The sequence below is a fragment of the Bos indicus genome, chromosome 2, assembly GCF_029378745.1.
Source record: "Bos indicus isolate NIAB-ARS_2022 breed Sahiwal x Tharparkar chromosome 2, NIAB-ARS_B.indTharparkar_mat_pri_1.0, whole genome shotgun sequence".
NCBI classification, from domain to species: Eukaryota; Metazoa; Chordata; class Mammalia; order Artiodactyla; family Bovidae; genus Bos; species Bos indicus.
Window position 1 is genome coordinate 84708939 of NC_091761.1, and position 14596 is coordinate 84723534.

The 14596-nt window shown below is 34.7% G+C and overlaps 1 protein-coding gene across 3 annotated transcripts in view; it reads right to left on the reverse strand.

The window, feature by feature from the left end:
- HECW2 (HECT, C2 and WW domain containing E3 ubiquitin protein ligase 2) overlaps positions 1-14596 on the reverse strand; it is a 449303-nt gene that overhangs the window by 64468 nt on the left and 370239 nt on the right. For all 3 annotated transcript variants that reach the window (XM_070769675.1, XM_070769668.1, XM_070769682.1), the window contains one exon: positions 1339-1422. In XM_070769675.1, coding sequence (XP_070625776.1) covers positions 1339-1422 — 84 coding nt within the window. The remainder of the gene's footprint in view (positions 1-1338; positions 1423-14596) is intronic.

The window sequence follows — 14596 nt, forward strand, 5'->3', positions numbered from 1 at the left end:
AGTGCTTACCAACATACAAATATTATAAACTATATTGTAACTCAAAATATTTAGGGCTATATCATTAAAGGTTACTAAGAGAAGATATACAATAATTGTGATTTCTGTTTCATAATCATTTTTGTTTTTACTAATTCCAACAGTAGAATTCTTTAAATAAAAAACCACGGACTTCTATAATGAATCAAAAGAGTCCTATCCCAGCCAGAATTTTGTAATAAAACTTGCTATTTTATCAACAACTCAACTATGGTAGAAACATCATATTCCACATTATTGACCAAGAATCTTCATGAATATCTAGCATGCCACATCCTGCTTTCAGAACTGCCTAAACACCACATTGAGGGTTAGCATCTAGCCTGAGAAGTGACCCTTATCCATCAAATAGGTCATGTTCAGGATAAAATGAAGGAAAATATCCATGAAAAATGGTTATATCCCTTTGAGTTATGTTCCAACTGTAGAGTAAAAGAAAATGACTTTTTGACTTTAGTTTTACAAATATGGCAGCAATCAAGCATGCAGTATAAATGGTTAGAGTTAAGATTCTCATGAATAATATGAATGAGACTAGTAATACTTTGGAATAAATAAAACATTGCTTGATAATGGCCCAGTATGACTTCCCTTTAATTCTATGGAGATTATAATAGTGGGTGTCCCAACCACTAGGTAAAGCAAAATATTATTTTACTCTGGTCTCCTACATTTGAAAAATAATCAAAACTGAAAAAGTTTCTTAAAAACTTGCCAGGTTTCCATTCTAAACTCCCCTAAAGTTCAAAACCAAACCCCATCTAACCATTAAAAAAGAAAATATAATTGGTCAGTTTTATGAAAGTCTATCAAGTTGGCAGTGAGTACCAGTGACCAAATTTCAACTTTCTTCTCTGATTTCCCAAACTTAAATTCCCAAAGCCATAAAGTAAATAAATAACTTCAAATCAGCAAAAGGGGACAAAAGACATTCTGAGAAAAAAATTTTGGATGAAAATACAAATAAACCTCTCTTTTACTCTCACGCGGTAAGCGAGGTATAACCTTCTGCCTTATTCTGTGGCGGGACATTCTACTCATTGGTCTCTTTCCCCTTCCTAATACTGCATCCTCTGCCAGCAGGGTAAAACAAAAATCAAGCTGATTCTAGTGATAAGAAATGAAATCTGAAATGACTTATCACTAAATCAGTATCCTGTATCTCCATCATGAGTATTCCACAAGTCTTTTAGAATAAAAGAAGCACTTACTGGCTGCCAATTCTAGCACATTATTTTTTAAAGTGCTTCAGAATGCCTGATGATAGGAGATTTCCCACTTTGAAAAGGCGTTACATACCTCAGCAGCATGACAAGGTCTGCATCACTTGAAAGACGCACCAATCCTGGAGTCCCTTCAGTTCGGATAAATTGGATCTTCTCCCTATTCAAGCAAATAAAGAATTCAAATATGTGTAGTAAACGTTGGCAACATAATTCAGTACTTAAGGCACCATTTTTTAAAAAAAGAATGGTCACCACATTTTTTTTGGTACCTATTGTGTGGTAGCTACTGTGCCCTAGGAATACGCATCCAAGTAAAATGTGGTCCTTGTCTTCAAGGAGGACCCTCATGAGCATCAGCATCACCCATTTCTAACAATGATAAAAAAAAAAATTTATTGTTCTCATCTTTTGCTACTCAAATACTACTACAGGTAGCAGTACCAACCAACCAATAAAATTCAGTCTCTGCTTTGAGTTAAAGCCTTATTGCGGGCTTGACTATAAGTAACAGTCTGGACCATTTGATTCCTTGTTATTCCAAATAGGATATTCATTTGTTTTCCTGAGGATATACCTCTACATTATGCATGATGAGCACATTTCTACTTGGAAGTAGGTACTATCTGTAAATTATATATTCGGTATAAAAGCATGTGGCTCTTTCAAATAACTGAAACCTAAAACATCTTCAGTTACTACAGTTGGTGAAACAGACTATATGTACACTAGTGCAAATGTGTTTATACTTATATATACACACACAAAACACAATTTTGGACCATTATTTATTATAGATATATGTGATAACACCAGCATTCATTTGTTTAAAGAGTCACTGTTTTGTTAATCTCAATTCTTTATATGAATATAAATTCAATATAAATTTTTTTGGTTGTTTCCGCTCATTTACATTATGCCGTTTCCAAGTACACCATATCAATTTTGATAAGAAGACAAAAAAATAAGAACATAAACTGGGTACTGAAAGCATTGCTTTTGATAGGAACATACAGTCAACACAAATACACAATTTTACTCTAAGTGCTAAATGATGCTTGTTTTCCTATTTGATAGTTTAATAAAGTTCTAATTAGATTTTATAATCCCAAATTTCAAATTCTAATTTACCTGTAGGCTTGAAAGTAATGAGGTGAAGACAAGGTTCAACTGTTGAGATGAAAAATTCACTAATGTGTGCTCTTAACCACATAGCTTACTGGAAATGATAAACTGAGCTTAGTCCTAGGCTGCTTCTGCTTAGATCCATTTTACAGAATGTGCTAGTACATGAAGCACCTAATCTTTGATATTTTCAACTTTTCTGCCTTTTATTGCCAGTATAAATATTATGTTTTACATAATTGTATATAATATTACAGCCATATTATATATACTATATAGCAGCTAGCTACTGGAAATACAGATATAGATATACATATAGGTAAATGGTAGGCATATATATAAAGGAACTAAGAAAAGAAAAGTCAGCCTCTCCTCTCTGCTTATGGTTATTTCAGTCTGAAGTCTCAAACCAAGCAGAACATTTTCCCTCACGTGTTATAATCATATGTCTGAAGCACATGATGGAAACCAAGGCCCATTATCAGGTAAATTCTATTTTGATAAGAGATATAAAAGTTGGTTTAAAGAAAGCTAAATCAGAAAAAAATTATCTTGGAAAAAAAATGAACTTGACCAAAGAAGTACTCTTATAAGTGTGACTAACAATATGTTGTGATCTTGAAGAAACAAAAGCTACCTCTAGTCTATCACCACAATGGACTAGGCAAACAACAAAACCAGAAAACAAACAGGCTGAACTCTCTCTTCTACTCATTTAACTGGAACCACACGGAACGGGGTGAGTGATGAAAAAGATAGCATGCTCTTGACTGTTGCTTGTATGGAGCCTATGATATCCTGTGGATAAGGAAGAGATCATAGCTCCCTGAGTCAGAAAGATGACAGGGTGAGGGAAAGAAAGGGAAAGACAATGGAGGAAATATGCCAATTGGGAAACTTCTCATCACTCCAGATATCAACTATGAGGCAGTGACGACAACTGGCCTGATTCTTTAGGCCAAAAAATACAGAGGTGTGACCTTCCTTGGTGGCTCAGAGAGTAAAAAATCCACCTGCAATGTGGGACACCTGGGTTTGATCCCTGGGTTGGGAAGGTCCCTTGGAGGAAGAAATAGCAACCCACTCCAGTATACTTGCCTGGAGAATCCCCATGGACAGAGGAGCCTGGCGGGCTACAGTTCATGGGGTTGCAACGAGTTGGACACGACTAAGTGACTAAGAACGTATCAGAGGCAGGCTGAGACTAGTTCTCTACAGGGCCAGCTAATTTATCACAATGACAAGAGATGGGTCATATGCTTCCAGGAACAAGGCAGTGGAACGTGTTATTTGATACACATCATATCACTGTTGTTGTTGTTCAGTCGCCAAGTCATGTCTAACTCTGCGACCCCATGGACTGCAGCAGCAGGCTTCCCTGTCCTTCACCATCTTCCAGAGTTCGCCCAAATTCATGTCAATATTCATTCATTCAGCAAACAATTTCTGAGTACCTACTATGTGCTAGGCATGGTATCATATACCAGGAATCAAATAGGATGTAAGATACTGCCCCTTTCTCAAAGAGTTCATGGTGCAGTGGAAGAGAGAGAGTCCATGGGAAATGCCAGCATGACATGAATATATTTAAGTTATTCCATTCATTTAACTGATCCCTGTTTAGGCCTTCTCTTCTATTAACTCCTTCATAGAGTTCTTTCAGGTAAAAACAAAGAAGGCATTGGTTTATTGACTGCCAAGAAAGAAGATCAAGGCTGAGGAAGAGAAAAAAGTGTGTAGTTATCCTCAGAAATATCACCAATCTTTCCTGATGGGGGGGAAAATGGGAACTATTCCTTGGTTATCAGGTATTTGCCCAATATTCTTTGGTCCAGCATTTCTTTAACTGGCATCATTGCCTACTAGAAATCTACAGATGTGATCTTGAATACTAGGAGAATTTTAAAATGCTGTGTTTCCACTTTGATGATTAAAACTGCTAATATGAGGTAAGCATATTTTGGACAAGCTGGATGACATTTATGACTAGACATCACAAAGTGACTTCAACTCCCAGGTTTGCATTTACAAGACACTTGTTGCCAAGTGATCAGAGGTGAACTTTTAGTGTTGATGAGCAGGGCTTGATGTTAAATATGATAGCTGCACCTGTCTGCTACTAATACGCAATTCTTTCACCATTTAAAAAGACAAAACTTTTCTTTGGTAGTATTAAATTGCAAATTAAATGATCATGACGAAATAAGGCAAGGTAATATATATGTAAATTGCCACAGGCTAAAGAGAAAACAAAATAAATGGACTTAAAAAATGCTAAATAAAGCATATGTTATGATTTTTTCTAAGAACAAAAGTTTTTAAATAGTTTATAAGTAGAAAAATGGCAATAGAATCATCACAGGATATGTTTAATGATATATTTTTCTTCAGTATTGTACTTGGGGGTATACTATTAAGTGAATTGACTCATCACATAGATAAAAGTAAGCTATTTGTTACGCAAGAAAAATTATGACCAAGATAATGCCACAGATGCATATGATAGACCATTAGACACAAAAATTAAAAGAATCAAGTCAAACACAAGTGAAACAAAAAGCACAAATATATCTTTCCACTGACACTGGTCTCAACATTGGTGATTTGGCTTCTGCAAACAAAATCTTCTCGCAATATCATTAATTCAAATGTTATTTTTTTGTTTTTACTTAATTTAATATTTCTTTTGGCTTTATAGCTTATAAGCTGTAAGGATATGGAGCTCATGCATGTTTTATATTTGTACACATTTTGTTTCACTAAATACACATGGTTAAAAATCACTATTGTAGATCTGAAATGTTTGTTTTCCTTTTAGGATGGAAAATAACAGAGTGGATCCTAAAAAATTTCCATGAGTCCACCCAGTGTCTGAAATAACCATAACAAGTTTGAGAAATACTGCTGAAGATTCACATGACTCTGATTAGAAGGACTTTTGAAAGTTACATTAATATATTTACTCAAGTTTATTTTATAAATTTACAGAGTTAGAAGAAATCTATGGTAATCCTCTAATTTCTTTCTTTATTGCCTTCACTTTAATGAAGAAATTCTATTCAATTTTAGTGGTTTATAATGAGAATTAAGATTATATTGGCTTCCCTGTTGGCTCGGTGGTAAAGAATCTGCCTGTAATACAGGAGACATAGGTTCAATCCCTGGGTTGGGAAGATCACCTGGAGGAGGAAATGGCAACCACTCCAGTATCGTTGCCTGGAAAAATCCCATGGACAGAGGAGCCTGGTGGGCTATAGTCTATGGGGTTGCAAAGAGTCAGACATGACTGAGTGACTGAGCATGCAAGATTATATTCAAAGAATATTTTATCATTGGACCATTTCCTCATGGGCATGTTGCTCACTGTACCCTTTACAACACACTCCAGCACTTCCTCCAGCATTGCACTTTCTCACACAGCCCTCAGTTATAACTTCAGTTCATTTTGAGTCGTGAGATTCTGGAGGGCAAAAGTCCTTCCTCCTTTATCTCTGTGCCTTCCAGTACCCAGCACTATTCTGTGTACATAAGAAGGGCTTAGCAAAATCAAACCAGGCAAATGAGCCGTTAATACCAAAATACATTTGGCTCCAAACAAATTTCCCTGAGTCCATTCAGTACTTGAAATAAATTTATCTTTATACCATTTTTTGTTGTGGTGGAGAAAAGAGAACCAGAGAGCTAACATTATTTACTAAAACAGAACCCACTGCAGGAAGTACAAAACAGGTAATGACAACTTCTTCAGAAGAAAACACAACTGTTAATAGAACTAAGAGATTCATACAGATACCAGACTGTATACACAGTGACATCTCAGGAAAAAGTCACTGGCTATTACTGTCTCTCAAATGCCTGTCGAATTCAGACCTTGGTAACCACTTCCTCCCAACGCGTAGAATCACCCCAGAAGATCAACTCAAGCAGAAGATCATTTGAGGACAAGGGAACATAGTCTCAAGACCGGAATTCCCACAGAAAATAGCCTCACTGAAACCAACCAACATTTTGGTGCAGTTAAAGTAGGGCATGTGATCAAAAACAATCAGAAGCACCAATGCCTCTAAACCACAACACTCTCTGGATTTCAGACTCTGCACACATGTTTCCTGTATGATGTTGTTGCTATTGTTCAGTCGCCCAGTCGTGTCTGATTCTTTGCGACCCCATGGACTGTAGCATGCCAGGCCTCTCTGTCCCTCACTATTTGTTTACCCAAGTTCATGTCCATTGCATCGGTGATGCCATCCAGCCATCTCATCCTCTGACACCTTTTTCTTCTGTAAACAGAAGGTTTCTGTATACAGTTTAGAAAACCTTCAAAAATATATATGTTGTGAAAAATCGCCTCAGGGCAATTTTAGAGAAATCCCCATGACTTTTCTGATGGAGTAATGTCAAGAAAGGAAAATCAGTACTAATGATTCATATTTCTGATTACAGTCACAGGGCATGGTCTGGCTTGAGGTAAGAACCAAGCAGTAGAAAGGTCAACTTTTCTTTCTACTTCCCATTACATAGGTAAGGTTTGAAGATCTATTATTATCTCACAATGCTTATGGACACACAGAGGTGAAATCAATTAGTCATAAATTTAGAAGCAATATTTGTTCTAAGTGGATATAAATCAGCTCTGTGCTAAGAATTCAGAGAGTTACTTAACTCTCTCTGCTTGTTTTCTCATCTTGAAATAAGCATAGTTACAGTATTTGCCTCATAGGTTGATGGAAAGGATTCAATGAACAAATGTAAATAAAAGGCTTAGCACAGAACTATTATATAGCAGCATGTAAAAATGTCAAAATATTGAGTATATTATCAGATAGGTCTCATAATTATTTATTCCTTTTTCAACAGACAGAATGATCTATTGAAAATAGAGCCAAATTAGATGTCTGGTCATATATTCCTTTTTCTGCTTCTATTGTTGGCAAGTTGTTTTAATCTTGGTATTTATCTTGGTTAATTCCACAAATACCTATTGAGTACTTCTATGATATGCACTAGATAAGACTCTGGCCTCTCTGTAATACTGAAATTAATGCTGTGAGGACCAAAGAGATAATACACATGAAGAGTTTAAAATCCTCATAATTTAACAGATAATGGGAAACATTATTCTCAGTAAAGCAAAATAAAGCAAAACTATTTTAAGACTAACAAAAGGAATTTAGTTATTACATGCAAAAAAAATGTGGCTATAAGACACCTTAATCAGACATTCTTAACAGCTTGTACCCTAAATTCATCATTATTCTGAAGAATATCTAGGTTATGCTAAAATGTATAGCTAAAGGTTTATATTTTTGTATGAATTATAATAATTTATTATGTATTTGATACAAGTGTTTTAACTGAAAAGATATTCAGGAATTGAAACTGTGTTATATAGGCATATATTTTATTTTAAAATATATATATGAAATAAAAACAAATGGGTTACAATATAACCCATTAACATTAGAATGGCCAAGTCTGTTAAACAGTATGTAAAGGGGTAGACAAGGATACAGCAGTATTTTTTAAACAGTGATATAAAATGTCAAGGTAAATGAAAAAAATAACTTGAGACACCAATTTCCAGAAAATCATACTAGCAGTTTTCTAGATTTGGCAGTCATTATTTAAAAAACTATAAAAAAAGTCCACTCATAACAGAAACAAAAATATAAAATACTTTTGGAAAACCTAGACACAAAACTTTCAGTGCCTATATAAATAAATAAATAAGAAAACTGTATTGTAAGAAATGCAAAGGTTGAATGCATGAAAAATACCTGTAGAAGAAAAAATGGAAAACTAAATATCTTAATCATATGCAAAGTAACTTAAACTTTTTAAAAATGTCCATCAAAATCCCAATGTAATTTTAAAAGTAAATAACATTATTCAAAATTTCATCTTAATATTCAAAATAATGCTACATGCTAGAGAATTCTAGCCAAGTTTTTAAAATAAATAATTTTATGCTACTATTTCCTGGGATCTAAAGTAATTATTGGAATATACAAAGATATATACATTGATTTATTAAAAAGAGGGATTCTGTATCTTTATATATGTGATTTTGTACACTGGAAATGTAGTTACTTACCCCTTTGAGGTAACTAATTTTAGGGGCTATCATTAAGTCCCAAATATACTGCTATGAAATTGATTAATTTATCAAATATTTCTTAAATATCCACTTTTTACAATATAAGATGTGAGGTACTATGAGAAGTAAGAAGTTATAAAATGAGTAAAATATAAGTTGATTTCATGTAGCTTATACTTGATTTGGAATATAAGTGTAATAAAACATATGGTAGAAAAATATAAGATGTTTTTAAACATTTTAAGCACTGGTGGTAATATTATGCCATTTTTATTGTAAATATAAAATTCAGACACATATGATACCTGAGTTTTGGTATGATGGCACTCTGATGGGTCTGCAAGAATGTTTACTATAAAATGTACCTTCAAGGTACAGACAGTAATAACTTATTCAGTGGGAATGTATTAATAGTATCCATTTGTATGTAGGACAATGTGCTTGAAATAAGGGCATTTTAATTTTAACCAAATTAATTTTTCTGAAGACAGTTTCCATAACTACTCAAATTCATTGAGAAAGACAAAAAATACATTATTAACATAGAGGCTATGTATATTTTATTTGCTCTGTAAGACTCACTAATAATTTTGCAATTAAATGTAGATGTAAAAATCAGATTTCATTAAAATCCATTTTTAATATCAGAAATAGTAACACATTGTTCTCTATGATTAAAGAAATGTTTTATTATTCTCTTGGGTTTAGGGAAAGCATTGAGGCTAGAATCCTTCCTGATACTGTACTTTAGTCCACACAGAGACCACATCTGATGAGCTACTGAAGAAGGATGCCATTCTGCTTAACTCTTTTTTGATATGTGCAACAGAATATAGCAAAAATCAATAATAGAACAGACATACCTAAAACATGGTTGTTCTTCACGCAAGAAAATGGTTTGAAAATCCTAACTGAATCCTTTGTTAGCCAGAAAATATAATGCTTTGGAGAAATATCCAGTAGATGAATATATTTAAGAACTTTATTTATGGAAAATTTAACAAATACCTGGGTATAATATTTTAAGCAAATCTAATCTAACCTTGGCTATGAGAATTTTTCTTTTGGGCCTTTTCTAACCTTAAGTGATTGACTGTCTAGTTATTCTAAAATTAATAGTTATGAAATTCCACATAGGGAAAATGTGAAAACTAGACAATTATGTACATTTTGATGTACATGTCAAAAATCTATACACTACTACAAATTGGCATATCCATTTGCATAAAACATAAGTAGCAATTATTTCTTCTGCAGAAGCTGTGGAATAGAGACCTAGGACTAAGGATCTGTGTTCCTTACTATCCTAGGTAACAATATTTCAAGCCTCTCATTAGATCTACAAGAAGATTATTGCCTGAGAAGATGGGTATAATTCACCTTTGGATGACTTCTAAAATGTTATGTCAATGACTCTGCCATGATGGTTGGCCCTCAGTAATTTGCACTGAATCTTGAACCAAAAGACTCATTCCTCTGTGCAAACCTGGAGCAGTCAAGGCTGGTTTCATTGCTTACATGTAAAAAATTTTAGAACAAAGTTTCCTAAAGAACATAGTGTAAGCGCAACACTAGAAAGCTGTCCAACATAGAAATTAGTGATGGAATGCAAGAGACCATTTCTGTATTTTAACTATGCCCACAGAATTATACGATGGCATTTATACATATGATCCATCTTAAGAAGAGTGGTTTAGAAAACCAGTAAATTTAGGGGAAACTACTTTAAACTGAGTCCTTGTGATATAATTAAGAAGGGAAGGACAGGCTACTAATATAATACTACTTTAAATTTACTGTATCCTTTGTATTTGCTTACATAGTACCAGGGCAGTAAATATACTATCTCATTTAATCTTCAAAAGGACACTGCAAGTTAGAAACTCCTATCCCCATCCAGATGAGGAAACTATGACTTGGAGGAGCTAAATGCCTCATTCAGTCTGGTGAGTAAACCACAGAGCCAGAATTCAAACCAAGTCTCTTTGACCCTCAACTCTTAAGATCTATATTCTACTACTTTTTAAGTGTCATTATTAATGCTGATCTCCCAGTTGGGAAACAGACCAGGACTCTCCAATAACATTACGTGGTTGTCAGTGAATTATCTTAAGTATTTTTTAAAAATTCAATAGTTGAGCCTATGTAATTTTTTCATAAGAAAAAGTTTCAATGCAGATTTCCTGTTACATATAACTTGGTAAACAAAGTTCAGAAGTTTGTCACGTCGGTTCCAGACATCTGAAAGAACAGTAAACAAATGAGGAGAAAACGATGAGAGAGCTAGGCAGGTTGTATCAGGAAATGCATAAGGATCGGCAAGGGGAAATCTATGCTATTTTGAACCAGTAGATCAGATGTTAACTGAGATTAATATTGTAGCCAATATTAAATGCAGAAAAACTCATCTGTTAGAAAATTGAACAAAAAACAGATTAGAAATTTTGAACACTGGGGTTTGTTTTAAGAAAGGTAGCTTTTGGAAATTTTAACTTTTTATTTCACAAAATTCTGTATTATTTGATAATTTCACAATGGCATGCACTGTTTTTAAAAACGAAAACAAAATTAACCATATAATTTGAACAATAACGAAATTCCAGGGCTCTTAAAATAGGGTTATGGGAAGAAACAGAAGGTCAGAGTCTGTGTTTGCTTCTATTCTGGTGAACCCTGGGACACACATTCATTTGCCTTTTGTAGCTCAGAATTTCTTGACTTCCAATTTATTGATTTACTAGTGACCTAAATAGGAAATGGCCCAATTTATTTAGAACAGAAAAAAAGCATCATAGATTATTCTCACGGGAAGGAAATTTTTCAAAGAACATACTCATGGAGGAATTGACCTATAGTCCGAAATAATTATCATCACGGTTTGAGGAAAGTTGGGTTAGTAGGGTGGAGACAGCGATGGCACCCCACTCCAGTACTCTTGCCTGGAAAATCCCACGGGCAGAGGAGCCTGGTAGGCTGCAGTCCATGGGGTCGTGAAGGGTTGGACACGACTGAGTGGGGTTGCGAAGAGTCGGACACGACTGAGCGACTTCACTTTCACTTTCATGCATTGGAGAAGGAAATGGCAACCCACTCCAGTATTCTTGCCTGGAAAATCCCAGGGACAGTGGAGCCTGGCGGGCTGCCGTCTATGAGGTCGCACAGAGTCAGACACGACTGAAGCGACTTAGCAGCAGCAGCAGGGTTAGTAGGGAGTAGATCTACTGGTTAAATTCAACTATTACACAAAAGGGAATTCTCAACTCTTAAGTCAGTTTTACGGTACTTGGTTCCTTGTTCATAATACAATATTGTAGAAGTACCAACACCAAAATTTTATTGACTTTGTACGTATTCCATTCATCTATAAAACATTCTTAAAAGGTTGTGTTTTTAATGAATAGATTTGTCTTTGGATAAAATCTTAAAACATTTTGTATCAGTCTTTATTTTAATGTTATAGAGCTTCTTAGTAGGATTACTCTCTTTCACTAAGAACCAATGTAATCCAATGAGACACAATCCATTTGACGGAGCTACGACTTCTGGATGTTGAGTTTTCTGAGCCAATAGATCTCTTCTGAGATTAAAAAAAAAAAGAGAAAACAACTTGGTAGCATGTACATTTGCTTGACAGATGAAGTTAGACAAAGCAGAATTTTAAAAATAGCAATGGAAAGCAAAAGCTATATCCCAATGCATGAAAACCCATAACCATTCTACAGGAAAAGGTATTCAAGGTGCGTCTCAAGGAAGAGAAAGCTGTGTATGGATACAAACTAAACAAATTGCTTGCCATCTTCTGGAGGGCAAGGAATCATATGAGAAAAATGAAAAAAACACAAAGCACAGAGGTGTACCTATTTGAATTTCCCAAAGGCTGACACTTAATTCCTCATCATATTATGGAGAAAATAAGAAGGCATATTTTTATCTGTGCCACCGATGAGGAACAATGTACACACAGCTCAGGATAGGCTCACAGTTATCTTTGCTACTTTTGAGCCATGACTCAGCAGTTCCATTCCATGCATAAATCTCTTATCAAATATATGACTGAAATATGAGATTAAAGAACCCCAGCTTCCCCGCCTTCATTTGTGGGAATGTTCCTTACAATGCAGTTTTTAACTATATGAAACAGAGTGTTCCTTTAGATGTACAAACTTCCCCATCATGTAGTTACGATAAGCTAAGTGCTGAACTATCAACAAATTTTCAGGCTAAAAGTACATAGTGACACACACTCTATGTAAGAGCAACATTATTCCACTGACTGAAGTTCCTGCTTCTTCCTACTTGTCATGACTGCTCAAGCCTTCTATGGTCAAATTCTATAAACAGTTATAGAAAATATAAATGGAAATTTATTAACAAGTTTTGAAATAAGATGGAAACTTATTTTAAAATCTATCAAATAATATCTTAGCAATAGATTATCACATGGGATTTTCCTTAATTGAGGACCCCAGGTGTCACTAAAAAATAAAAACCTTCAGCAATTTTTAGGAGATTAGAGACTTTAAAGACTCTAAAAAGCAGAAGGAATAAACAAAACTGGAAGCTTCCAGTGGCTGCAGGTTTTCCCTCTGTTAGGACCTGTTAAGGTTCTGTCAAGTCATTAAGGAATAATGATAATGTGAGATGCCTTGTTCAGGTAGATTATATCATCTTATTTCTCTAACGATAGAGATCTTAAGACATGTTAAATTAATAATAATGCAGAGTTGTAGAGCAAACCTGGAAAATTTTGTGAGTTTCCTTTTTCTTGTTCTTTTTTGTTGGGACAGGGTTCTTTCAGAGGAATGAATATTGACTACAAGTAAGGGGAGGAGCAGGTTGGAGCTGAAGATGGTAAAGAGAGAAAACAGAGTTCTTATTTTCTGATTTGCAAAAGAGGAGGGATTTTGTTTGTATGTTTGTTTGTTTTGCTTTGCAGCCCAGAACCTCTAAGATCTCTCATTACAGAACTGAGGGGCTCATTTCTACAAAGTTATTTTTACAGAAGACTCTCTAGAGGCCCATGGGTTGCTGAGTAGATGCTATAATATAAAATATACAAAACGACAGCTTGTATAATTTTTATAATTTTTCCTGACTGAGAACAGCATGCTTGTCAAGTTGGGGAAAACACTGATACCTGAGTTAGATGCTAGTTAACTATGTGAAACCAGGATTTCTATATAAGCAACATTAGTAGTATCATACTTGAAATTATGTGAAGTTTTAGCCTTTAGAAACTTTACAAAGTTTTAATGATGACTTTTAAGATATGAGAGACTAAGAACATCATAAGAAGAATATTTGGTAATTTTTCTCCATATCAACATATACGTACATTCACTATATTTGCAAAATGTTACTAGATATTTTAGCAGTAAGGAAGGAGAAATAATGAATTGGGTAAGATCCCTATTTGCAAAGATCTTATAATCTAATTGGAAAATAAAGCATAAGCACTTGAAAAGTCAAAGCACAAAAGTCACATAACCAAAATAGTAGGAAGGACTGCTTGATACATTAAATAATTAACGATCAAATTAGTGTCTAGACCAGAGGCTATTACACCTGGATGTGCTGTTGAAATTATGTGGAGAAGTTTTAGGAAATTAAATGCTTGAACTTTACCTAGACCTCTTGAACTAAATTTCTGGGCAGGGCATGGGAGAATAGAGGGCATAAATTAAGAGAAGGGAGATAAGTTGGGGGAAGCAAGACCTGGCATTTTGGACTTTATAAAACTCCCCAGTAATACTGACAAAAACAGTTCGACACAGCTTAGTGGAACAGTATTTGAGAACTGCTGTCATGGGCCAGGATGGCACCACTGGGCAAACATATTTTTGCCATTACAAGTAGCATATAGACTAAATGGGCTTTGAGTTATGTAGGATTTCAGCAGAAACTCTCAATTCTCTCCATCTCCACCTCTGTGATGCTGAGCACAGCAAAGGTGAGAAAGACTAGACTACATCATGAGAGTGAGAGTCCACCAGGGAAATTCTTACATTGAATTTAAAAAGAAAGATCTTGCCACACACAGAAGAAGAGCTCACCAGGGAAAAGGAACAGCATGTATTCAGGAAAGTAAAACTGGGTTTGAAGCATGATACAC